Source organism: Barbus barbus, assembly GCF_936440315.1.
Source record: "Barbus barbus genome assembly, chromosome: 15".
Classification (NCBI taxonomy): Eukaryota; Metazoa; Chordata; class Actinopteri; order Cypriniformes; family Cyprinidae; genus Barbus; species Barbus barbus.
In genome coordinates this window covers 6,739,568-6,766,937 of record NC_136743.1, presented here as the reverse complement: position 1 = coordinate 6,766,937, position 27,370 = coordinate 6,739,568, and the positions used below count along the sequence as shown (strand labels likewise).

The following is a 27,370-nucleotide window of genomic DNA, read 5'->3' as shown; positions in this document are numbered from 1 at the left end:
GAATATCTCTGCATTTCAACAGGGTTAGTTCTCCCAAAAAGTCTGTCATTTCTCACCCTCATGTCGTTCCAAACCCATAAGATCTTCCTTCAAGTTCAGAACACAAATTAAGATATTCCTGATGAAATCCGAGAGCTTTCTGACCCTCAATAAACATCCCAGAAAGGTAGTAAGGACATTGTTAAAATAGTCCATGTGACATCAGTGGTTCAACCGTAATTTTGTGAAGCTACAAGAATACTTTTTGTGCACAATGAAAACAAAAACGACTTTATTCAACAATTTCTTCTCTTCCATGCCAGTCTTCGATGCGTTAACGACAGTTCTTACGTCTGATGTAGAACCTGGATGCACTGCGGCTTGTTTACAAGCAGAGGAACATGCACGCTGTACACATAAAACGGTAAGTAAATATGTCTGAAGATTTTGACAGAGAGGATGACTTAGTTTCAGTCGCTCTGAATCATTTACTGGGAAAGTGTGAAAGGTAAGCCTTTCATCTGTCGGCGTTGGTAATGCACTTTTACATTCTCTCACTAGTTTCTCACAATTTGGGGATTCAGGAAATGCACACTTTAGGAATATTATAAAGAATAAACCAAGACCTAAAGCACAATCAATGTAGAATTCAATAGCTTGCATATGGTGCAACACATCCAGGTTCTACGTCAGAACAACTGCTCCTGCATCAAAAAGTATTCTAGTAGTTTCATAAAATCAAGGTTGAACCACTGATGTCACATGGGATTATTTTAACAATGTTCTTACTATTGTTCTGTGTCTTGACCATAGTAATTCAGTTACTGTCTATGCAATGTCCGAAAGCTCTCGTATTTCATCAGAAATATCTTAATTTGTGTTCTGAAGATGAATGAAGGTCGTATGGTTTGGAACGACATGGTGGTGAGTAAATGATGGATGAATGTTCTTTTTTTTGTGAACTGTCCCTTCAATAGTTGATTTTTCCAGCCATGCACAATTGTGTCTATAAGCTCAACAGGATCATATAGTTACATTTATAGGGCACAAAGGAACAGCACAGATCTGCTTTTCCATTTCTTTTTAGTAGTTTGTTTTCTGTCTTTGGTCTTTCTTTTTTTGTTCTGTGTTTTTGTTTTTTTTTCTAGCATGAAGAGAGACGGATTCAATGCTGAAATGCTATATATTTAGTGTCATTTTTATTTTTCTGTAATGAAGAGTGAATGATTGTTCTTATGAATCTTATTCTTATGATCTTCTTGCTGTTGGATTTAGTTTTTTGTTTTTTTTGTGCATGATATGCATTTGCTTAATCCAAAGTGTAGTCGGTAATCACAATACAACTGTTGTCCATGATTTTATTCCATTTCCAAGTTTTTTGTGAAAAAAAAAGTCTGTGTCAAACCAGGCTGAAGGTACAGTGGATGATTAAAGCCCTTACTGTTTGAAACAATAGTATCTTAAAACCTGAAGAAGCGTCATTTCGAATCATTTTATTGTATAGATTTGTGTAAGATTAAAAATAAAAAGTCATAATTTTATAACATTCATAGTTATCACAGTTATGATTCTCCCTATGATTGAACATGGAAAAATATAGCCCCAAGTTTTGCAGGTTGTTTTTGTGGTGTTACCTGAAAACTCCAAAAGAACAAACTAAATGCGTAATCCAAAATATCTCAAGAAGGCTAAAAGCAAGCAGTCATTGCCAAACACACAATTCAATTGCTGTCAAAAACAAAACCAAACACAAATGAGCCTACAAAAATTCAATTTGCCAATGTTGTTTAGGCTGTTCATATGGTTAACATCCCCAAGTCCAATTTAGTCTAAAACGTAACTAAAGTAAGAAATGGATTAATTAAATTCAAGCAGCTGTTGTACACTACCGTTCAAAAGTTTGGGGTCAGTAAGAGTTTAAAATATTTTTAAAAAGAAGTCATATTTGATCAAATACAATATTACAATTTTAAATGTTTTATATTTTAAAATGTAGTTTATTACTGTGATTTCAAAGCTGAATTTTCATCATTACTCCAGTCTTCAGTGTCACATGATCTTTCAGAAATCATTCTAATATTGCTAATTTGCTGCTTAAGAAATATTTCTTATTGTTATTGGTGCTGAAACCAGTTGTACTTAATATTTTTGTGGAAACTGTGTTTTTTTTAAAGGATTTTCTAATGAATAGGAAGTTCAAAACAGCATTTATTTGAAATAAATTAAGTATAATGTAAATCTTTAGCCACTTTTGATTAATTTCATGTGTCTTTGCTGAAAAAAACAACAACTCTTGCTGACCCAAAACTTTTGAACGGTAGTGTAAGTTAAGGCAAGAATGTGTAATTTTGGCCTGCTATATATGTTGGTGATTGGTTTCACAAAGTATCCCATACTAGTTATTTTGCTATTGCTAAGATAAAAGTGCTGTCAGATTTGAAGTGAACTACATTCTACTGCATAATTAGACTGAGGCCCAAAGATTAAGGCAAAGCTTGTACAGTATTGTGGTCTGGGCATGAGGAAAAACTGGAACACAACTCACAATCTCACATCTTAGGTGAATTCTATTCTGCTATAAAGTTGAATTGTGAGTCTAGCCAGCAGGGATAAATTCAATTAAAAACTTTGAGGCTTCAAATCCTGGTGACTTTTCTTGGGGTCCTTTCTCACATATTATTGGGGTTGTAGCAGAGCACGTTCAGTTTGATGTTTTCATCCCAGTGACGCAACAGCAAGAAAAGCTGCCTGGCAGCTGCCCTCAACCCTGCCAGTTCGACGCCCTCTGGCAGCGATTGACACTTCAGCCAGAAAACTGCCTTGGCAGCCACCAGTTCCCACTCCACAAAAAACCCAGCGCAACGGTGCTCTAGCCAGGCCAGAGCCACGGCCGTGGCCCAGCTTGAGCTCTCTACATCCATCTGCGCCAGTTCTTCTCCATGGGTTTCTGCAGGATCCAGTGGAGGACCTTCACAAGTGTCAGCCTCAGAGCCCCGCCCACTGTCAGCCTGTGTGACTCCACCTACCAATTTTGGAGAGCCTTCCTCCAAGGGGTCGGACCATGAGTCTCGCATGAGTCTCGCTGATGTGGGTGGTGAGGTACAACGGAAAGGGGGGCTCAGACTGCTGCGGTGGCTCAGGTACGGGGATGCTCTTTTCAGGCGGTCCAAAGGGATCTTGATGCACTCCGAGTAGGATTCAGACAGCAGAAACGCACCTGACGCCAACTGTAGGCGCACCTGTGAGGACACGAAAAGAGATGTAGGTGACTTAGACTTTATGTTGTGATTAGTTTTGTAAATCGGTATGCAATTACACCAACCAGGGGCAAGTAGTCAGGCGTATCTGTCTCTATGTGTCTGTCAGTCTCTGCAGAAAGGCAGTGAGGTTTGAGAGGAGCTTGTTTTCCATTATTGCCCTTTAGTCTGCCCAGATTGAACCTGGAAAACACAGAAATTCAGTGTGATGTAAATTAATTACAAAGTGTGATACTTATGCAGGTCAGCGCTGACTTGGACCCGAAGAAACTCTCCACAGAGCGCTGAGAGCGAGAAGACACCGCTGATGGACTGATGCTTCCTCCTGTGCCTGAAAGACACACTATTATTACTCCCACAATTCACCAATTAAATGTTGGGTCATTTTTAAGGTACAGACAATCATAAAGGTGCAGTCACACTTTTGTGGGTGATATAAAGGTGACAAAGTTTCCCACAAAGATTTCACTTGTGAAGCTGGTCATGCAAATTCTCAGCACTGACTAACAGAAAGCTGCTTGGTTTGAAAGTGACCATGCCTTCTGCATCACTACACTATTGACAATACACAATTTCACAAAAAAAAAAAAAAAAAAATTCACTGATATGTCGCAAATGTGACTGCACCTTAATGCATTTTTTCTGTCTCCTATACTCACTGCTGTCCCAGGATGTCATGCTACAAGGGGATGCAGGTGTGTCGTCTCTGTCTGGCTCCAAGAAAACAGAACAGAAATTAATTTGCACATTTTCATGGATTGCTTCCTTTGCAATTGCGTGTTATAAAATCAGAATTGCTAAATATAAACTCACAATTCTGACTTTATTTCATAGAATTGCGAGTTCATATCACAATTCTAATTCGCAATTGTGAGTTTATATCATGCAGTTCTGAGAAAAAAGTAAGAATTGTGAGCTAGAAAGTCACAATTATGCTTCAGAAATTATTCCAATATGCTGATTTAGTGCTCATAATATTTCCTATTATCAATGTTGACAGTTGTGTGGCTTAATATTTTTGTTGAAGCATGATACCTTTTAAAATATTTTTGATAACTAGGATGTTCAAAAAAGCAGCATTTATTTCAAATATAAATCTTTTGTGACATTATAAATGTCTTCACTGTCACTTTTGGTCAATTTAATTTGTCCTTGCAGAATGTAAGTATTCCTTTCTTGCAAAAAAAAAAATAACTGAGCCCAAATTTCTGAATGGCAGTGTATGTTACTTAAAAATGTACTATATGTGGGCAAGCATATTTAACTTTGTTACCTGTCGATGTGTGTGTATCTTCTGTTTCTTCACTGGCTCTGCTAGAAGGTCGGCGTCCAAATCCCACCGAGCACAACTTCTGTCTTCTGCTGCCAGAGTGAGACCTGTGTCTGTTCCCAAACCACACACCTAACACACAACAGGAGAATTTCATTCCTCCCATGTAGTTTAGCTTGTCTGCTTTGTCAGTCTCTTTGTGAGATTGTGTGTGGATTGTCTGTGCTGCAGTATATGTGTGTACCTGAGTGTCTTATGCGTGTGCTTTGAGGTTGATTTCTCGTGTTGGTGTCTGTGGTGGTGAAGCTTGTGTACATGCAGACAATTCCACAGCTTTTGCTGGTCTGGATTGCTTTCATTCTGTATCGTTTGGAAGGACCTACACACACATCCATACCAGAAAACACACCCAAACAACAGGGAAAAAAATATGGATTTAGCAGTCAGTTTATTACTTCAAACTCAATTTTTTTTTTTTTAACTGTCAGACCTCTTTCAACTTCAATATCTGTTTCTTTCTCCGCCATGTTTTCAAAGTCTCTGATGACAGATCGTGCGGTCAGCTGATGGATAATCTCATCCCAGGACCCAGTGCTGGTTGGCAGGGTTGCTGAGCTTTCCGTGTCCCACAGAAGAGACAGATCCACACGGACCTCCCAGGATACGGCCCTTCCTCCCAGCATGCCATGGATGACTGAGTGACACTCAGCCCCTGAAGCCTGGAACTCGCCTGGGGGAGCTGCTGAAAATAGGCATTCAGGATCGGTGAAGGTGTCCCAGTCAAGTGGGGAAGCGGGGAACAGGAGGCCATCTGGATAGAGAGTGGTTAGTAAAAAGAAAAGGTTGATTTAATATTTGGACCGTGTTTAATATGCATCTGTGTGTATTTATGTTAATCCATAAACTATAAGACTGCTTTCCCTCACTGGAGTCTGTCAGACTGGGATGGGATAGGCCTCCTCTTGAAGTGCTGTGGGTGTCTGTGTCACTCTCCTCCAGTCGGCCCCCTACGGCCTGCTCAAATGAGACCTTCTCTAGCGCCCTTCTGAGCCGGTGCATGTCCAGGTCACCCTGAGGAGACGAGAAACTTCGACCAGCCAGAGCAGAGCGAGCTAGTGCCTTCTGCCTGCGACGAGAGTCGTCTAAGAGCTTGCCAGCCTATAGAAACACAGACTACCAGTTAGAATTATAGTTTTGACATTTTTTATTTCTATTTTATGTTAAGTCTGTTCTGTCAGTTTAGTTTGAACTTATTTAAAGGAATAATTCACCCAGAAATTTGCAGAAAATGTACTCATCCCCCTAGGCCATCCAAGATGCAGGTGAGTTTGTTTCTTCATCGGAAGAGATTTGAGGAAATTTTGCAACTTGGAGAAAGCAATATTATTGATAGAGGACTCATACTGCAGCCACAAACATCGGTTTGAAGTTAAAAACTTTGTTTCTTACAAACACACAGCTTTTCAATTCACAAGATGTTAACTGATGGACTGAAGTTGTGTGGGTCACATTGTGATGCTTTTACCAGCTGTTTGGACTCTCATTCTGACGGCACCCATTCACTGCAGAGGATCCACTGCTGAGCAAGTGATGTGATGCTAAATTTCTCCAAATTTGTTCAGATGAAGAAACAAACTCATCTACATCTTGGATGGCCTGAGGGTAAGTACATTTTCTGCATATTAATTTTTTTTGGTAAACTATTTCTTTAATCAGTAATACTTCACAAAAACATTAGTGCGTAACATAAACTAACAATGAGCAGTATATTTTTTACAGCATTTATTAATGTTTGTTAAAAAATACAGTTGTTCGGTGCTCATGTTAACAAATTTTAAAGTATATTACTATATGCTTAACTTAAAATTTACTATTACGAAGAAGTATTCGAAGCTAATGTTAGCGAACGAGACCTTATTGTAAAGTGTCAACTTTAAACTAAATATTAGCATCCTAATTTATTGATTTCATTGAATTTCATGTTTAGTAAAAGTGGTTTACAAAATTTGAAACCTTACAAAATATAAATATAAAATTTGAAACTTTTCATCTGTTTTAAGTTATTTTGGATAAAAGCATCTGCTAAATGCATAAATGTAAATTATGCAATGTCTTGTCTTTCAAAAATTAAAACGAATTTTAGTTTCATTTTAGTTTTTTAGTTTTTTGTTAATGGTAATACAACTGACACCAGTCAAAAATGAGGACCCACCTGAAAGAATTTGTTCCTCATCATCTCAAAGATCTTTTAAATGATTAAATGTTTTTTTGTGGAATTAAAGTTCCAAGATAACCAGTCAATTTTATTTGTAAAGTATGTAAATTTCCTTTGCAGGCTATTTTAGATTTCTGGTAATACACATGTAAACTTTACATGTATATGTAAAACTTTCTTTATGTGTAGTGAATTCTTAAATACAAAGGTCATCTACTGCTGTCACCTTCCCTGATGCAGAATCGGTGTCCCCTGAAGAGGTGGCGTTCTGAGTCCATGGAGATTCCCAGCGCGAGAGTCCTCTACTCTGTGTGGGCTCCATTCTCTCCAAGCCATGAGGCAGAGAACCCATTTCCAGCACAGAGCTCTCTGCTTGGGGAGAAACAGACGAGAAGGCCTTCTCACTGCTCAGAGAACAGTGTGTCAACACATACTGATCCTGTACATATGAATCCTGCTGAATACGCCAGCGCACATCACTGGTGCTGTAGTCAGTGTCGCCACCTGCGGATCACATAAGGTATGTTTGAAATGGCTACTACTATGTTCTTTAAAGGGACAGTTTACACAAAAATGAAAATTCTGTCAGTTACTCACCCTCATTTTGTTCAAAGCCTATATGGCTTGCTTTAATCTAATACAAGAATTAATAACACAATACTTCTTCACTTTACAAATGATTGTCAAAAGAGAAAATGCAAAGAATCATGCACATCATGTTTATGAGACAGTGATAGAGCAATACAGGCAGTTTTTTTGGGATTCAGCACCCTTAAATAATTAAGAAACAAATCTTGGAGTCAATATGATGCAGTGAGGTGTTAACATTATTCAAAAAATCTTTTTATATTCCGCAGATAATGAGAAATGCATACACGTTTCTTTTTTGGGTGGATTATCCCTTTAAGCATGCATTACGTACACTGTGCACAAATTTTGTATGAATGGAATAGACCTACTGCTACTTCTACAACCGCATTATGTGGTATCCCACATTTGCAATGTACTTGAATCATGATCCTATAGTCTTACCAGGGCTGATGGCTTTATCGGTGGCATGTGCGCAGGAGAATTCCGAAGAGATTTCTCGTGAAATTTCTCGCAGCGCTTCCTCAAAGTCTCCCTCCACCACACACTCTTTTACAGCATCTCTCTCTCGTTCCTCCGGAGGAACCAGAGGCTGAAGGAGCTCAGATGATGAGGGAGAGGGCTCAATAACCAACCCTGCCGAACCACGTGGACGGCTTCTGTATGGACAAGGCTTCACCTGCTTATGAGCAAGTGTACAGGCACAAACTAAGAATTGTATGTATCTCAATCATTTAAGACATCTTTATTTGGCATATAGTGAACAGGAGAAACTAAGTGTTGTACAGTCACACTGTCTCACCTCACTTTTCTGGGCCCTGAATCCAGACACGTCATATAGAGTGCAGTAGCCAATCAGGCAGTTGCCAGGGTAGAGTGGAGGAATTTCATTGGGTGAGAGAAGGGCCTCCACATTGTCTGGCACATACCAGTCAATCCTTACATCCGTCAACACAGGTTCCAGAGCTTTCTTTAGACATTTAATCAACTGTAGAGAATAATCGAAACATTGATAACTACACTACAACACAAACACACAAAATAGTTTTTTTTTAGAAATCTCTGCAGATTTCCACAGACAAATATCAAGGTACTACCATTTTTTTGGACATTGTACTTACATGGTATTTTAAACATGGTATATTCAGAAGTACCTTGGAGTTAAATATAAATACCATAGTACAAGATTTTCAGTACCATGGTATATATGAAAGTATCATAGTTTTACCATGTAATGCCATTTTGATGCCCAACATTCACAAAATTTTGCATACCTTGCAAGTTAAATATTTTAGTTAGTTTTATATTGTTCTCAGCGACCAATAAGATTTTGTTTTCAATCAAGTAAAAGCTCTACAATTTAACAATTGAAACCAAAGAAATTAAGACCATTAATACCATTAATATTAAGGCCATTAATATTAGTATTGTAATTTAACTGTTGTTCTGTAAAATAAAATAATAATAATTTTTACTACCACTACTACTAAATAGTTTTTTTTTTTACTATACAATAGTACTATAAAATAGTATTAATATATATATTTTTACTTATTACTAAATAGTAATAGTAGTCTTTATTGATTTGTTTAATTTTATATTTGAATTAATAATACAATTAAATATTATTTATCATAATAATAATTGTATTATTACTATTGTTAAATAAAATTTTATTGTATTATTATTTAAAATAGAAAAATCTTTTAATACTTTAATACTTGTTTAAACCGAGTTGATAATAGCGGTTCTGTCTCTGTCCCTGGAGAGGGCGCTGTGAACTCGCACCTTTGGCTGAACCCTTTCTTCCTCATTGAGAAACTCTGTACTGCCTCCTGTAACCTTGGCAACACCCTGCAGTAGCCTCTGACAGGCCTGAGGACCAAGACCCAGACCGAAACACCTGGAACAACACCAAGAATATGTTGACACACAGGTACTTCAATGCAAATACACTGGCTCTTTGAATATAGTGCATTTGTATAATATAAAGACACTGTATATTTGCATTGAAGTGCCATGCATTGTGTTATGACATTTTTTTTTTTTACAGTGGATTACATCCATATGCATGGTTTCACATCTGCAAGAAACATTTCCCATGACTCAAGAGTCAAGACATACATGTGATGGATTGCCAATGTTCCGATGTGGGGGAAAAGAGAATATGTTTAGTATTCCCCTGACAATAATCTGGACCATTTCACTAATTAAATGTCTGAAGAGAAACAGAAGCCAGGCGACACACACACACATACATACACATACACAAAAGCTGTTTGGAATTCAGGTCTGCTCCGTCTGGGTCGAAGGCTTTTAAATGTCTTGACTGAGTATCAATAACGAGTCTGTGTTCCAGTACAGTGAAAGCTATATGTGTGTGTGTGTGTGTGTTTGCTGAAGAGCATTTCCCTCTAAATATGAGTCAGTGTATTCTGGGAGGGGACATTTTGTGCTGTATAATGTAAAGCACAGTACGATGAAATAATTTTTCTCATCCTCAGCTTTTTTTTGTTTACTGGAAATGACAGCGGCAAATACAAATATGTTTGGAATCTGGATTACAGCTGTTTCCCATCTGACTGGCTAAATGAGTTTCATCTAGATACATTATCAAGGCATGGGGTGTTTCCATGGTAATGCCTTAGATAAAATTGATCGGCTTTTAAGTGCTTAAGTGTTTAGCTGGTGACAAGTGTCTGCTAGTGTGAAAAGTGTTGAGCTTCTTTTTATGGGTGTTTTCTGTGAAGTGAAAGGTGTTTAGCTTGTTTTAAAAGCCGATATGCACTCACTGACTCTATAGACAATTAAGCTAAGCATTTTTTATTTAATAATTTTATACATTATTATGCTGTTCTAATTTTATTAGGTATTTTATTTCACTGTGTTACTATATGTAATTAGTTGAGGTTTTGTTAATTGGGGTAGTAAAATGGCAAAATCTCAAATTGTGGCAAATGGGTTTGTTATCTGTGCACTTGTTAAACAAAAAAAGGTATTTTCTGATGCAAAATGTGTTTAGCTCATGTGAAGTGGGTGTTTAGCCATTTTTAAAGCTAATTCTAAAAGTGTTTGCTGATCTAAAATCTTAATCTGCTGAAAGTATAGAAAATAAAAAAAAACTCTTTATATACTATTATACTTTTATTTAAAAAATATAAAAAAGCCAATTGAAAATATATTAATAAATGCTTTGTATTTTTGTCGTGTAAGATTGTCATGAAAGGCCATCTGTTCAGATTAACTTATTTTATGGTGTTACCTGGCATGGTGTCTTCTACGCTAATTTATTCTAACATTACAGTTTTTACCTGACGTTACAGGCGTTCCTCCTGGCCAGTTCTAGCACGCGGCCTACATTGCTGCAGGTTCCATCCATGATGATGAAGAGCTGTCGTGGGCAGCTGCGGTGGACAGGCTGCCGATAAACCCAGGACAGTGCCCCCCACAGGTTAGCACCACCTTGGTCTGTGCGAATCTTCTGGATGTACTCCAATGCCTGAGTCACTGTACTCTGAAAAATGAGAGAGGGAGAGAATGGCAGTCCCATTAGCCCTGATATAATAAAAACAAATTAGTGACCTGTTTTGTTTTTTTGGAACATCAATTAGGGCAGGGCAGTCGTGGCCTAATGAATAGAGAGTTGGACTTGTAACCCAAAGGTCGTGGGTTTGAGTCTCAGGTCCGGCAGGAATTGTCGGTGGGGGGAGTGAATAACCAACACTCTCTCCACCCTCAATACCACGACTGAGGTGAGACCCTTGAGCAAGGCACCGAACCCCCAACTGCTCCCCGGGCGCAGCAGCATTGGCTGCCCACTGCTTCGGGTGTGTGTTCGCAGTGTGTGTATTCACTGCTGTGTGTGTGTGCACAAATTCCGAGTATGGGTCACCATACTTGGCCACACTTCACACAATTTTTATGGGTTAATTTAACATTCACACCTTTACCCCCTAAACAAACAAATGTTTGTTTGAATGAATTAATATATATATATAGGAATATATACATAGGAAATAACTAAAATATAAACTTACATGGAAACCTACAAAATTGAATACACAGCTGAGTTCAAGAAAAAACATTTAGACCTTACAGGTCAGAGTTAACAGAGTATCTCTTATTTTATTATATGTTAAGGCAAGAAAGGGACCTCACGTTTTCATATATAGGTTATGACTTCCTCAAACTCTCAATATTACAAGTTCATAACTGGCAATATTCAACCAACAGTGACGTTTTGAAGAAATATTCTTGGGTTAAATATAGCTATCTCAAATAACAGCATCTGGAGACAACAAGTTTTCATTTGCAAAAAAATAAATATGGTAAAGCTTAAGTTGTATTTAACCCAGATTGGTCCTTTAATTTAAATCAGTGCTTTTTTCTTTATATTGGCTTTTGTGGGTTGTACCTTTAAAAAAGAATCTGTATTTTCATTTTTTTTTTTTTCATAATTCTCATTATTTTTTATGGCAGTCATTTTTGACCATGAAGAATACAATTGTGACTTTAATGACCATTTAGTCTTTACCAATCATATCCAACATTTTTGTGTTTGTTCACATAGCCAATGCCACAAAAGTCACCAAGTTTTGTACCATTTTCAATTAAGTTAATAAAAAATAAAAAAAATGAAAACGTAACATTTTTGAGTCAAAAGTGATCAAAGAGCACCGAGGGCAAGAGATTCTCTGTGTGATGGAGATGTAAAGAGCAGTGGTGCACAACGGAGCAAAACAAGTTTGTTTTTGATCATTGCATGCTGTAAAATGCATGACAGCACCATATGGCTCTCGCCGTTTTAAAACAATTTGTCCTGCCAGACCCTGGACCTGCTTCAACCTGATATTGCAGTGTCATGGCAACCAGTAGTAGCAACCTGGACAGAGATTGCTATCAGCAGATAACTCGCAGGTAAACATCAATCCAGAACGCTGTGTGATCTCCATCTTTTCTGAGGTTCAGTTGCTCCTAAAATAATTTGATGAGACTGGAGAAACACTCACATCTGTGCAGGGCTTGCTGGAGCTGAAAAGAGGCTTGACTGTAGAGCAGATGCCAGTGATGTTCAGCATAGAGCGGGTCGGCAGACTCTTGATAGCCACCAACAGCCCCTCCTGTCAAAGATAATAAAGCACAGGAATATTCCTGTTTATTTTCAACTGGCATATACTGCATATTGAGAGTGGAAACCTGTCAGATGATATTGTTTGTTTCTAGCTTTGTAAGTGGAAATTTGCTTTAAAAAAGAGCTGCTAACTTCTGATGGCAACAGTGATTTTAAAGAACCACTGATCTGTGCTTTATAGCAATCATGTACTGAAGACCAAAAAGCACATGTGCCAGAAGAGCAGCTTTTCATACAGTAGATCGCAAGAACCTTGATTTTGTTGATGTTGTGCTGCGTCATTGTGTTGCTGTTGTCAATGAGGAAGATGAGCTCTCTGCTGGCCTGCTGCAGTTCTGTTGGTTCTGACAGCAGATCTGGGCAGAAGTTAAGCATCAGGACGGGGTTCAAGAGCAGATCCTTGTGATAGCGTCTTCGCGTGAACTCCAGCTGGAGGCACATGCATGCATGATATAACAACTACATATACTCTCAAAGATGTTCTTAAAAGAAAATCAAGATGAAGTCAGCAATGCAGGTGTCTAGTAGCAATAATCTTACCCTCTTCTCAGACTCTGCCTCTTTTCGGGCAAAATTAATGAAATCACGTCGAGCCCGGATCTGCTGCTCATATTCGCTAAATGTGAGTCGGCCCCTCTCAAGGATGACCAACGGGCTATGAGGCTCTGCAGACGACAGTGACTTGCAGGTGATTATAGTATCACTCATACATTATCATAGTTTTTGTTAATATTTTGAATTCGAGTTTATTTTTTGTGTTTTAATTTTTGTTAAATATTTTGAATTGTTCTTGTGTTTTCGTCATTTTTATTAGTTTTAAAAATATTGATATTTTTAGTTTATTAGTTTTTTTTTGTTTATTAGTATTTTAGTACTTCAACTTAAATGAAAATGAGGAATGTTGCCTTGCCAACTAACTAAAATAAAATGAGTAAAGTTTCATTTATCATTTCGAGTAAAAAAAATTCATGGTTTTAGTTTAGTTCAAGATAAAAAACCTTGCTGGTGTTTTGATGGTGGTGCCAAATTCGACCCGCAAACCTGTAGCTGTTTATAAACCTTATATGTTATGGTCATATTTTGGGCTTTTCTTATTAGCCTTATGCTAGATTGCATGGAGTATAATAGGTTCAACACACTCTAATTGCATAAATACAATAGGAATAAATTACATTTTAAAATGTAGTATGCACTAAAACTGAACACAGACTTATTTTAAATAATATAAAATTCACATTACTGTTTTTACTGTATTTATTTTAACAAGTTTTAGTTTAGAGAACTTCTTCAAAAACTTGGGAATGCTCAATTTGGCAACTGTAGGAAAGGAAGTGCCTCCTTCCAAGTCAATTGTTTTATTGGTAAAGGCATCAGCTATTTTTGTTGCTGTAAAGTGTGCATTAACGTTAGCTATAACAAATATTCTGTAACATGAATTGAGCTGGACAAACTAATTTTATGCTGAGTTTGTTGCTGCTTTATAACATATTACTTAAATGTAAACTGAACACAGAGACTGTTTGTTTACTTTTCTGCATTCAAGTAGATATGAGCTAGCGTGCATAACTGGAAAATGCCAAACAGCTTGATTTAACATGTGTAGAGAGCTCTCACCACTAAGGTGTAGTATTATTTCGAGATGTCGGTCACATGAATGCTCCTCCGCCAGCGTGATGTAGGTTGCAGATGCAGACTGTGCACTGGGGTCAGCGTCTGCACGCAGGGCATGGGTAGGGCTTTCCAGACCTGAAAACGCAGAGATAGCATAAGAAGGGTTACAGAGTCTGTTTACCTGGCATTTCAGCACTGATTTGATTAGTTGCTATGAAAGAACATTATGCTGGTGCGAATCTTTGACATCTGAGCCTCAAGGAACTAAAGATGTGATAAAACAGATTCACAAGTGAAGACTGATCCTGACATTTAAAATAATTACATTTCAGACAGACTTTTTATATAACTCTAGATATGTATACAAAAAAAAAAAGATGGAAAGGTTAGTTTTTGGCTTAATCAGTTTAACCCTGTATAGTTTAATTTTAAAATATGATTTCTAAAGTTTGAATTTCTACAGTAAAGACTTTTATTATGTTACAAAAATTTCCATTCTAGTAAATGCTGTTCATTCATTTTTTTATTCATCAGAATCAAAGTTTCCAAAAATATCAAGCAGCCCAACTGTTTTCAACACTGATAATAATAATAAATGTTTCTTGAGCAGCCAATCAGCATATTAGAATGGTTTCTGAAGGATCATGTGACACTGAAGACTTGAGTAATGACTGGAATACATTACATTTTATAATACATTCAAAAAGAAACGTTATTCTAAATTGTAATAAAATTTCACAATATTACTGTTTTACTGTATTTTGGAGAAAATAAATGCAGCCTTGCTGAGCATAAGACACTAATTGCAAAAATAAAAAAATCATACAGACAAACTTTTAAATGGTAGTGTTTTATTAGGTTTTTCTTTTGTCAAAAATCATTAGGATATTAATTAAGGATCATGTTCCATGAAGATATTTTGTCAATTTCCTTCTGTAAATGGATAAATCTGATAAATAAACTTAATTTTTGATAAGTAATATGAATTAATTTGGACAACTTTAAAAGCGTTTTCCCTAATATCAGATTCCATATTTTCAAAATAGTTGTATCTCGGACAAATATTGTCCGATCCTAACAAACCACACATCAGTGGAAAGCTTATATATTCAGCTTGTATGTATACATCTAAATTTCTCTAATGCCCTAATGACTGGTTTTGTGGTCCAGGGTCACAAATATTACCATAGCGTGTCCAAAAACATCATATTACCATGGTACATATCTAAAATATTTCTAATACATGTACATGTACAAACCATATAAATGTAAATGTCCAAAAAATGTCAAGTAATTTCTCTGTACTGTCCTATTCAGTGTATATTAAATTTGAGCCAGCTGAAACAGAGCGGCCACTTTCCTCTGGAGCAGAACAGCGTCACTGCTGCACTGTGATTTAGTACTCTCTATCACCCTGCCTCCATCTCTCTCCTCTGTTCTAGTGGCCCGGAGCCTGAGCCAAACACTCTCTCTGCACACACCCTTGCAGACATGCTTTGGCTCCTTCTGGCAGGCGTGCTGATATCTATCATAATCACTGATGTCCATGCCAAGTTTTACGCTAACCGGATTATTTCAGAACACAAGCTGGACCTGCATGAACGTACAGTCACTCTTTAAAGGCAAACAGGAAAAAAGGGTCTCTTCTGTCTTTCTGTCACAGAAAGAGACCGGTAAGAGAAATGCTCACCTTGTGTCTACTCAGGATGTCACAGTTCTAGACCTTTTCTGTTTTTATGTTGAAGTATAAAAGTGACTCATGTTGGATAAGTTGGACAGAAAGATATGAATGTTACCGGCCAGCAGACAGGCTCCTCGAACCAGCAGTTGGAAGCTGAGCTGATAAGGTGAGAGGTTTGTGGCAGTGCTTTTGAGCAAAGCATGTGTGCACTGCTGCCCGACTCCCAGCATCCTCTCCTGCTTCCCAGACACACTGCCAAAGCACGTAGTCGGGCTGAAGGAGAGACGTGAAAAAGGATTCTTGGGAGGTCAAATCCACAATTTTCACTATTTGTTATTCAGATGTTGTAAATCTAATTATTAAGGAAAGAGTAAAGGTGTTAAATGCAGCCTTGGTGAGCATTAGAGATTTCTTTCAAAAACATTAAACAAATCTTACTGACTCCAAACTTTTGAGTAGTAAAGTATGTTATACATATATTTTAGGAACTTGGATATAGACTGGCCATAAAACATATACCTTTCAAAATTACTATGAATATAATGATTTTGTCTTAATTTTGAACAGTATATTTATTATCATTTTTAACATGACTTCTTTTTTTATCGTTTTGCTTGAATTTAAAAATTGGTTTGTTAATATTTTATGTAATGCAAAGACGACTTATTTTTTTAGGACCACTGTAATTATTACACTAAAGGAGAACTTAAAGATATTAACTTTACCTGTTCTCCTCTGATTTCCCCCCATTTTCACTCTTTCCTGGTTGGATCCGTGATCTGACTATAGGTGTGAGCACTGTGGGATATACCAGACGGATTGCGCCATTTTCAAGTGTTGGAAGTTCAAGGGTGGTACTGATGACAACGGACACAATTTCCAGCGGTCCAATCAGGCCTGTGCTCACAATGAAAGTGCTCCTCTCCAGGTCCTCATCCAACAACAGATGACCTTAAAGGAAAAATAAAATGTACAAGAATCTCTCAAAAACCTGAATGTTGGCTCTGAAAGACAGAACCCTAAAGTGAGATATCTGTGTATTAATTTGAGGGCCATCTAAAACAGGCACAGAGCCAACACAGCTCTCTGAAATAATGAGTGCTGCCTTCATACTTCAGGCTGGACGAGTACAAAGCACTGTAAGGAGAACACAAGATTTACGAGAAAGCCAAATATACTTCTGTAGCATGTGCTTGTGAACAGTGACAAAAGCCTCTGATGATGCAAAGAATATAATGTAAACATCACATTCATTTTGATCTGGGATCAGTGTTTCAGGCTCAGTGGTGAGTAAAGAATCTTTACAGAACCATCTTTTTTTAGAGCGTATTATAATAATATGGTTGATTTCTTTCCACCACGGAGTAAAAAAATACCGGTAATTGCTACTTTTTAAAATCAGAATTGTGATATATAAAAAGAGAGATTCTGAAAAGTGAACCGAAAGAAATGAACTTGTTTTAAAATCTTCCCGGTCTACTGACATTTGTTGTGGCATCTGCTTCAAACATTACAAGGCTCTTGATAACTTGCATTAACTCTACAATAAGTAAATCCACCAGCTATTTGCTAATTATTTTTGAGCTACCACAAAAAATGGAAGTTCAATCACAATCTTCTAAAGATGACTCCTTGCTTGTTTCTCTGATGTATATGGTCTATAATAAACAGAAAATTATCGTCCATTGGTGTGGATGCCAACATTATCATTCTTGGTGTGAACTGGACCTGAATAGGTTAAAACTCTCACCGTTAGAGCACTGTATCTCCAGACCTGTTCCTCCACAGCATCCCCACTCCTTGCTGTGACCACACTGGGTGTGAAGTGCCGATCCTTGGCAGCAGTCCAGACAGCAGTCCTCTAGCTTCCAACGGCTCTGGAGCTCCACACTGACCAGCCTGCCAGACACCACTGCCTCAAAACCCACCACAACCTCCTTCTCCCCCAGAGGATACACAAACACACCTGAGCAGGTGAGGAGGACATGATTTATTTAGATGACAAGTGTTTGTTTTCCTATTTATCTGAATTGTTCTGCAGTATGTGTGCACGATCTCTTACCCTCTACTGGTTCAGGGCCAGTATTCACATATGTGAGATGAGCCGTGATGCCCAGAGAGCAGCCGTTTGCACAGGAAGTGATGTCGGATGTCTTCAGCAAAAGTGGGGCCCATGTGGTGCGATTTTTCAATCCTGGCATTTTCCTTAAGAGAATATCATCTGTGCAAGCTAATTATGCTTGTTAAGAGGATGTTATTGTCAAGATCCCTAAAGAATATTAAGCATGATAATTAATAAGCTTCATTTAATTAAAATGTTGACTTTGGTAGTCACAAGAGTTCATTTACTAACTACACTCGATGATGCACCCAATGTACTGTGTTAATATGAAAATAACAATTATTGAAATATTGAATTTTCACCCAAATTGGTGTGGACGCTAATATCTTTGTAGTTAATGTTCTTGGTGTGAAAGGGCTGTAAACTGCTTTTTTAGCTGTCTATGGTTAAAATTCAGTCTTTGTGTCGTAGTAATGCTTTTGACCATAGTTCTTAAAAAAAAAAAAAAACTGGTAATGTTCAACAATTGTTTGGATTTACAATTTTCACAGAACAATTTTAGTAGAAATTTAACAGCGAGGTTTACATGGAAAAATGTAAATAAATTAAAATTAAATATTAAAAAAACTTATTTTATTTCACCTAGTTGCAAATGCAATATTTCTCATTTTTCTTTAGTCTAACTAAACTTGATAAAAAGCTAATAAACATTTTTTAAGCTATGAGAAATTAAGAAAATGACAAGCACACAACAAAGTTACTAAAATTGTACTAAAATGAAAATATAAAAATAAAATTAAAAACAGAAAATTAAAATAGTATACCAATATTTATACTAAGATAAAACCGTTTCCAGCAAAACCACCAGTGTTTGACTGTTTTAAATAGATTTAATGGTCAGTTGCAAAGTGCTTTCTAAACCGAATCTCAGACAACATTTCTTAGTCAGTAGCAGCAAATTTCCATCTGATTATTTGCTTCAGCTACCATGAAACATTTTAAGAGCTGACACAACCTCTCATTCACACTACTGGACGTGTCCACCCCAGATGCTGCCTGGCAACCGGGCGGCACTCATCCTGTCACAGTGGGAATGTACGTGTCAAACATTAACTGATTGGTCAATAGTGCAGCAGCACATGCATACAAACATCAGCAACAAGGGTAATGCTCAAGTCAACGGCCTGCTGTCTCTGCAGAGGTACAGATGCTAGAATTAGGGGAAAGAGGATCAAATTTGAAATCTGTAATTTGGTTTTATCAGCATTATAATTTTCTGATCTAATGTGAGAATATTGACTATTGGGTTCACTGGTTAATGATGCAGCGATGTTTGTTCTGTGCACAAGGTCTCTCAGGTGCTCCTTGAACAAGGTGCACTAACACCTGCCACCTGGACTTAAGTCCACTTACTGAGATTTACTGTGCCGTGATTAAATGTCAAGCATGCATGAATACAAACACCACACTAGTGTGTGTTTTTGAGTAAATTGCACTCACACAGATTAAAGGGTTCACTTTTGACTTCGACTTGCTGACTGAGTGGTAGTAATATTGTGCAACTAAATATTTATGTATTCTGGCCAACATCTTTTCAAACAACAATATTTCTAAATGCATTTAGATTAAAGGAATCAGTTTTTGTTGTTGTTTTTTAAATGGTCAAACTTTGCAGTGTCCTATAAATGTATCAAGCATATGGAACAATGCCACAGAAATTAAAAATCCTTAGAGAGACTTAATATGCAAGAGGCATTGCTGAGTAAACCACAGCATATGAAGGTGATTTTGAGAACTGATTTGTCGTTTTTGTAGTAATTGTCTTGTGATGCTGTGCTATTTCATAGTTGCATGATGTCAGAGTCAGAGCAGCTTTTCCAGTTACAAAATACAAACAAGTTCCAACTCTCTGTAAGGAGGGATTGCATTTATAAGATGACAGAAAATATATTACCTATAAGCTGAATAAAAGGGTAAATGGGTGCGTATACAGTGTGAACCACAATGAACAGAAAAGAACAAACAAACAAAAAAATAAATATATTTGCTGATGCAACAGAAGTAATTTAGCTTCAGGAAATGTTGAACTGATTACTGTCCAAATTTATCATTTTAAAAAATTAAATAAACAATATCTTGCACTTATTAACTTTTTTGAAAAAACACTGCACAAATGAAATTAAAAATAGATTATTTCAAGCTTTAGAGCTCAGTTACTACATAAATAAAGAAAGGGGCATGAAATTAATTTTACTAAACAAAAAGAAAAAAGATTAGCGGAAGTTGCAAAAAAAAAATCGATATCTTTTGTGTCATAAATCATTCAGAATATTTTCATGATGAGAATCATATCGGTAACAACAAAAAAAAGATTAAACATCATTTCAATTAATTTGTATTTTTCTCCCCAACAGTAAAGTTTACGCAAATCTATCAACTATTATTTGTAGACATGCACTTGAGCATGTTGATTTCATAACATCAGGGTCCGCGTGAGAAATAATCCAAATCATAACGACTGAAATGTTTTATGTTTTGAATAGGATAAAAGTATGCACTTTACGTACACGTCGAGTTTTGACTTACTTGATGAGCTGCTCGTTGATTTTAGCCCGGTTTGCTGTGAATCGGACGGGTGCGTGTTACAGGTCTCTCTCCATCTCTCTGGGCGGACTATAGGGACTCGAGCGCGAGCCACACTTCACTAGCGCGCATGCACGCGCACGCACATGCATCTTATTCGAGTCTCTATAATTTACAGCTGTCGTATTGTCTCGCGCTTCTGCAACGTGTGACACGAACGGTTCTGCTTGCTGAAAGTGAGTTCAACTCATGTCTTATAGGCTCATGTATGTTGTCACAAAGGCAAAGTCACAGTAGCTGTTGTTTCAGCCAAAAGTCCAAATAAGTGGTGTTTCGCCCTTTTCGTGAAATTTAATTCCCATAATCCCAAAGCAGACGTTCAGGTGGAGCGTGGGAGAAAAACAGAAACCATTCGTAGTATTAGAAATCAGAACAATTTTTGAAACTGACATTTCAAGCTAAAAAGCATACCTACAGTTGCTTTAAACGAGCAACTACGTTCTAAATATAGTGTACGTAATTGGTAAATGGTTACATAAACATTTAGGTTTTTATATTTCATTTCTTTTATTTATCTATTTATATTGCTTGCTTTGCTTCTTTTTCTGCAGCTTTAAGGCCCTCATTGCATCAGCAATTACTGCTGCATGCTGTATTGCTCTGCATTTGAATAATAAAATTTGATGTGACACTTTATATTGATCAGGCTCTATAAAGTGAAATTGCTTCGCTTATTTGACTTAAAAGGCCCACCAGAGGGAGACAACTTTTCAAGAAAAAGGAAAAATTTAAATCTATTGAGGTTCATATTAAAACATCAGAATGACAGGTTTGATGAGTAAGACCTGGCACGAGGCATCCAACAGAAGAACATCATATTAACATTAATTTGAAATGACTTTATGGTGGTTCGTTCAGCACCACGGACAGCTCTACCACTTTCTGATCCATTTTGCCATGTGAGTTTAGTCAGGAGAGGGAATAATAAGATTAAATAGCATTTAATGCTTCTGTTTCGTTTTATTTATCTGGTATGGATGACAGTTCAGACAGGATGATGAATAAATGTGTTATTTGTGCTGAAAAGCTGAAAAATACCAATGCAATTGCCAATGAAGGTGCGAGAGCAGCAACATTAATAATAGTGTGAATGCATTTAAGATGATTAAATCAAATTGGATTAACAAACAAGCCTAATTTATCAAACGTGTTCCACTCATTATATCTGACATCTTCCATTGTTGACTTACTAAACACTTTAAATGGATTTCTGTAGTTTTTTTTCTCATAAAAACTGGTGATGTGCTAGATTCATGTTTAAAAAAAAAAGGAAAAAAGTATTTATTACTCTTTCTTTAGCGCCGTTCAGTGAGATGTGAGCATGGCCTGATTAACTGAGAATCTAATGAAATTGTGAAATCGAGTGTAAACCAAAATTAATTGATTTAACAGAAATAGTGGGTTCACCAGAAACGTGCCTTTTTACAAGTAGCCTACTACTCCATTGGCTTTCACCCCAAATTATTTATTTCGCTAATAAATGAATCAACTACGGGGTCCCTTACGTACTTGCCACATGCTTTTGCGGAACTGATGATTCTAATAAACCAAATCAAATTTTAAAACTCATACAGTCGTGATTGTCCAGTAGAAGGCGCTGTATCCTGCCCAACGCTCTCCTTCACAGCTGGCATGGTCTGATGGTCCCAAATACAGTCTCATCGTTTTGATTATGGTACCAGTCATGATTATGAAGGTAAAAACGCAGATCATCTAATACATTATATACATTAGATGTGTGATGTTTACTTATTTTGTTTCTGTAACAATTTAAGTGTATAAAGCACTTCTCTGTCAGAAGCTCTGAAAACAGGTGTGAAATTGGTAAGTAGAGAAACTAGATGCAAATGCTACACCGCCAGTTATCACTAAATAAAGCCTTTTACGTTTCTGAAATCCGATTTAGGGTGTTTTCATTTGTAATTGGTCAGACCCAAAACATCATCAGATTTTCATATACAGTGGTGTGAAAAAGTGTTGGCCCCCTTCCTGATTTTTAAAAAAAATGTTGTTGTTTTTTTTGCATGTTTGTCACACTTTAATGTTTCAGATCATCAAACTAATTTAAATATTAATCAAAGATAACACAAGTAAACACAACATGCAGTTTTTTGAATGAAGTTTTTTATTATGAAGGGAAAACAAAATCCAAACCCACATGGTCCTGTGTGAAAAATGGCTTGTCCCCTAAACCTAATAACTGGTTGGGCCACCCTTAGCAGCAACAACTGCAATCAAGCGTTTGCGATAACTTGCAATGAGTCTGTTACAGCGCTGTGGAGGAATTTTGGCCCACTCATCTTGGCAGAATTGTTGTAATTCAGTCACATTGGAGGGTTTTCGAGCATGAACCGCCTTTTTAAGGTCATGCCACAGCATCTCAATAGGATTCAGGTCAGGACTTTGACTAGGCCACTCCAAAGTCTTCATTTTGTTTTTCTTCAGCCATTCAGAGGTGGATTTGCTGGTGTGTTTTGGATCATTGTCCTGCTGCAGAACCCAAGTTCGCTTCAGCTTGAGGTCACGAACAGATGGCCAGACATTGTCCTTCAGGATATTTTGGTAGACAGCTGAATTCATGGTTCCATTTATCACAGCAAGTCTTCCAGGTCCTGAAGCAGCAAAACAGCCCCAGACCATCACACTACCACCACCATATTTTACTGTTGGTATGATGTTCTTTTTCTGAAATGCTGTGTTACTTTTATGCCAGATGTAATGGGACACACACTTTCCAAAAAGTTAAACTTTTGTCTCGTCAGTCCACAGAGTATTTTCCCAAAAGTCTTTGAGATCATCAAGATGTTTTCTGGCAAAACATTTAATAGCTTCTCATTTAAACCAATAAGTTCTATTTTGATTTCATCCATCCATTAAACTTTTCTCCAATAGTCGTCTGGCTTGTCCACATGATCTTTAGCAAGCAATTTTCTTTTTGGAGAACAGTGGCTTTCTTCTTGCAACTCTGCCATGCACATCACGGTTGCTCAGTGTTCTCCTGACGGTGGGATCATGAACATTAACATTAGCCAATGTGAGAAAGGCCTTTAGTTGCTTAGCAGTTACCCTGGGAACTTTTGCAACTTTGTAGACTATTACACGTTCTGCTTTTGAGTGATCTTTGTTGGTTGACCACTTCTTGGGAAGGTAACAGTGGTATTGAATTTCCTCCATTTGTACACAATCTGTCTGACTGTGGATTTGCACACACACAGATTTTTTTATATATAACTGTAGTTTTATCACAGCCAGTACATTGATTCCCAGTAGATTTTGTTTTGCTAAAAAAATCTATTCAGACTGTTTGTTTTGTGTGCAAATGTTGGTTTTCTCCCCACCTAACAGGGAACAGGGGAACATTCCCGCAAGGTTCTCTTCAACAATGTTAATAAAAAGTTCATTCAAAGTCATCTGGTCTGTAATAAAGTTCTCAATGTTATGACAAAAACATTATTTTTGCAGAATTCAAGAATTGTTCAGAGAACATTCAAAAGTAATATTACTGTAATGGTTGCTCAATGACAAAATGGAATGTCAAGTCAAGTCACCATTATTTATATAGCGCTTTTTTACAATGCAGATTGTGTCAAAGCAGCTTTACAGTATTAAACAGGGAAATAGTGTGGCGAAATGTGTTCCGTTCTCCTCTGGCCAGAAGAAACCAGCAGTTTAATTCTAGGCTGAACAAAGTCAGATTTTGCAGAGGACTCATCTGGTCCGTGGTCTTGTCCTGATGGCCGCCTTAATGTTTTCTTAACATACGCACAACCAAGAGAAAATGTTTAAAAATCTGGACATTTTGAACATACAGAAACTTAATTATAACATTAGCAAAACATTCTTACTACATATTTTTGTTAGTTTGGTCACTGTCCTGTAGTTTTTGTATTTGTTTGTATGTATATCTGACCATTTTATTGCTGAAACAAAAAATATTGCATTCATCTTCTCTAATTCACATAAACACCAAATCAGCACAATTTTCTGCTCCACTTGAGGATAAATGTCTCATATTTCTTCTTTATACCTACTTTTAATGTTTTCCTTTGATTTCCTTTGTGTTGGTTGTTTTGAGGGATGTACTCACTTTTGCTTACATCTGTTTCTGCTTCTCTCTGCAGCACTGTCTGATAGAGGAACAGTAGTGATGGAGGCTGCTCTGTCCCGAGCTCTGTCTGCTGTAGACGCTGCCGTATCGGACCGCAGCAAGGCTGAGGCAGGCTGCAGAGGGTGTGTGCCCTGTCTGTTTCAGGACTGTGGACAGCAAAAAGGCGCCTGTGGTAAGCTTGAACACATATTTGACGCTTTATTTGACTCTTTGACTTTAAACACGGATGCTGATGGTGGTGGTAACTCTGTAGCGTCTCCAGAGGACACACAGTTAGAGCCAAGCTGTGAGGTCATATCTCGTGCCCAGCAGGAAGTTAATGAAGGAGAGAGGAGCTGGTTGCTGAGTCAGGTCTGTGGCTTCTACAAACGCTGTTGCACACCTGCACAGATGAACAAATACCTGTGCGTCAGAGTCATGGGAGAGAGCTGCAGCGCTCGGGTCCTGCAGTGCAGTCTGCTCAACACCATGCAGAACCTGGAGCCGGCCACACAGACCACGGCACAAGGTAAGACATTTTGATCTTTAAAAATTAGCATGTAGTTTTACTGATATATAAATAATAAAGGTCACTTTAAATGTAATTTCAGCCATGAATTTACTGTGAGAACTCTAATTATTGATGTGGCTTCCTTTGTAGCTGTGTGTGGGCAGCGTTTCTCTGTCTCGCAAAACCTGACACAGCCTCGCTCTCGTATCATGGGGGGATCTCCTGCTCCTCTGGGCAGCTGGCCATGGCTGGTGAACCTTCGGCTGGATGGGGCTCTGATGTGTGGGGGTGTTCTGGTTGACAGCTCTTGGGTCCTCACTGCCGCCCACTGCTTTGCTGGGTAAAAAATACATATTACATGCATTACAAAATACATACCTACGTAATTTTAATAACTTAATGTCAGGTGGGATATCTTCAGTGTTGGGGAGTAATTAGTTACATGTAACAGCATTAAGGAGTTTAATTACAAAATAAATGTAACTGTAATCAGTTAGAGTTACTGAGAAAAAATGTGTAATTAAATTAGTTACTTTTGAAAATGTTAATGATTACAAAGGAGGTTACGTCTGAATCTTTCCCACTGCTCTAAAATATGAGACACCAATGTTTCAGGAGTTTAGGACACAGAATAGGCTTATTCGATAACTATTTTATTTCCTAGTTGGGTTTATGTATATGCTTTATTTTTTAAGATTAACTTTTTTCCAAGGCATTGTTAGATGCCAGTGTGCAAACATTTGATTTAAAAAACAGTATCATAGCTATTGAACTAATTCTTACGATTTTTAAATCTGTATTTAACCTCAGAACAATCTCAAAGTAAAAAGAGATGCTAAAGTTTGATTTTGTGGTGACTGTGCTTTAAAATTAAATTTAAATCTTAATTCAAGTGATGAAGGATTTTGAAAGTATGACAGTAATCAGTGTTGAGTACTGCTCTAAGGTTAACCTCGCCTAGTTTAAATGTTTAAAAATGATTAGGCTAACAGCTGAAAACAATTGTTAGAAATTTAGAAATGTAATCAGTTACATTATTTTAATAAAGTAATTGAAGTAGTTACACTACTTATTACATTTTGAACAGGGTAACTTGTAATCTGTAAATTATTGCATTTCCAAAGTAACCTTCCCAACTTTGGATACCTTGTTGCCTTTCCAATTTAAAATCTTAAAATGTGCCATAACATTAAAAAGTAATGAACAACAGCATTGTCTTTTTAATATTTTGCTGCTTTGACCATTTTATGAAAAGCATTATAAATTGTGTTGTGTGTTATTGTTTATTTGTGAATGTATAAAATGTATCTCCCCCAATTAGGAGCCGCGGTGAGAGTTACTGGACAGCTGTAGTTGGAGAGTTTGACCTCACACAAACTGACCCTGATGAGCAGGTCATGACTAATATATATATATATATATATACGACATTGCTCTGGTGGAGCTGAGTTCTCCAGTAATTCTGTCTGAACGGGTCACACCTGTCTGCCTGCCCTCTGACCTCGATCCACCGGCTGGTACACCCTGCTTGTTGGCCGGCTGGGACTCTTTTTATGAGGGTAAGAAAATCTGCATAGCTCATATTTTAGAAAAAGAGCTCAATAATATCACACAGTGTTTGCTTATAATGATGTGAAGTGTTTATTTATCTTTGTCTTGATTCTCTGTACATGTGTAGACAGACCCTCTGCAGATGTGGTGATGGAGGCGAAGGTGCCCCTGCTCTCTCAGTCCACCTGTCGCAGTGCACTGGGGAAGGAGCTGCTCACAAGCACCATGTTCTGCGCTGGGTACCTGTCTGGAGGCATTGACTCATGCCAGGTATCTCCACATTGTCATACTAGCTTGCATTACGAACACCACACCTGATGAAGAAACATCATATCTGCTTCATAAGCACTACATCTGCATTATCATCTGACTAGAGTTTGTCTCCTTGCATGTATACAGGGTGATTCTGGAGGGCCGTTGATCTTCCAGGACCGTTTATCGGGACGGTTTCAGCTGTTTGGCATCACCTCTTGGGGAGATGGCTGTGGGGAGAGGGGAAAGCCTGGCGTTTACACACGGGTCACCGCCTTCTCTGATTGGGTTATGATAGAGATACAGAGTGAGTTGCTCAACATGTTGCACACACACTACTGAAACAAAGAATATCTCCACCATCGTGAGTTTAAACCCTCCCACTCTTCTGCTCAATGAAAAGCCACAAATCCTGCAAAATCTTTTACATTCCATTCTCCAAATTCCAGAGACCTTTGGGAGTCGAGAGCCCACATGTTCTGAGCTGCTTAAGACAACTGAGCTGTCTGAAGAACAGCAGATGTCAGAATTT

General features: G+C 37.6%; 1 protein-coding gene across 1 annotated transcript; it reads right to left on the bottom strand.

The window, feature by feature from the left end:
- Positions 1-50: 50 nt before the first annotated feature.
- Positions 51-17,933, bottom strand: vwa5b2 (von Willebrand factor A domain containing 5B2; the record flags this gene model as incomplete). The annotated part of the gene is made up of 21 exons (XM_079434660.1): positions 51-3,218; positions 3,302-3,419; positions 3,492-3,567; positions 3,896-3,946; positions 4,510-4,638; positions 4,751-4,885; positions 4,997-5,317; positions 5,433-5,664; positions 6,948-7,225; positions 7,754-7,991; positions 8,112-8,297; positions 9,098-9,212; positions 10,621-10,823; positions 12,319-12,429; positions 12,693-12,869; positions 12,981-13,105; positions 14,055-14,186; positions 15,848-16,005; positions 16,458-16,683; positions 17,483-17,698; positions 17,795-17,933. 21 exons carry the CDS (start codon positions 17,931-17,933, stop codon positions 2,649-2,651), a joined length of 3,936 nt encoding a protein of 1,311 aa, XP_079290786.1. The 3' UTR covers positions 51-2,648.
- Between the last annotated feature and the right edge of the window lie 9,437 nt (positions 17,934-27,370).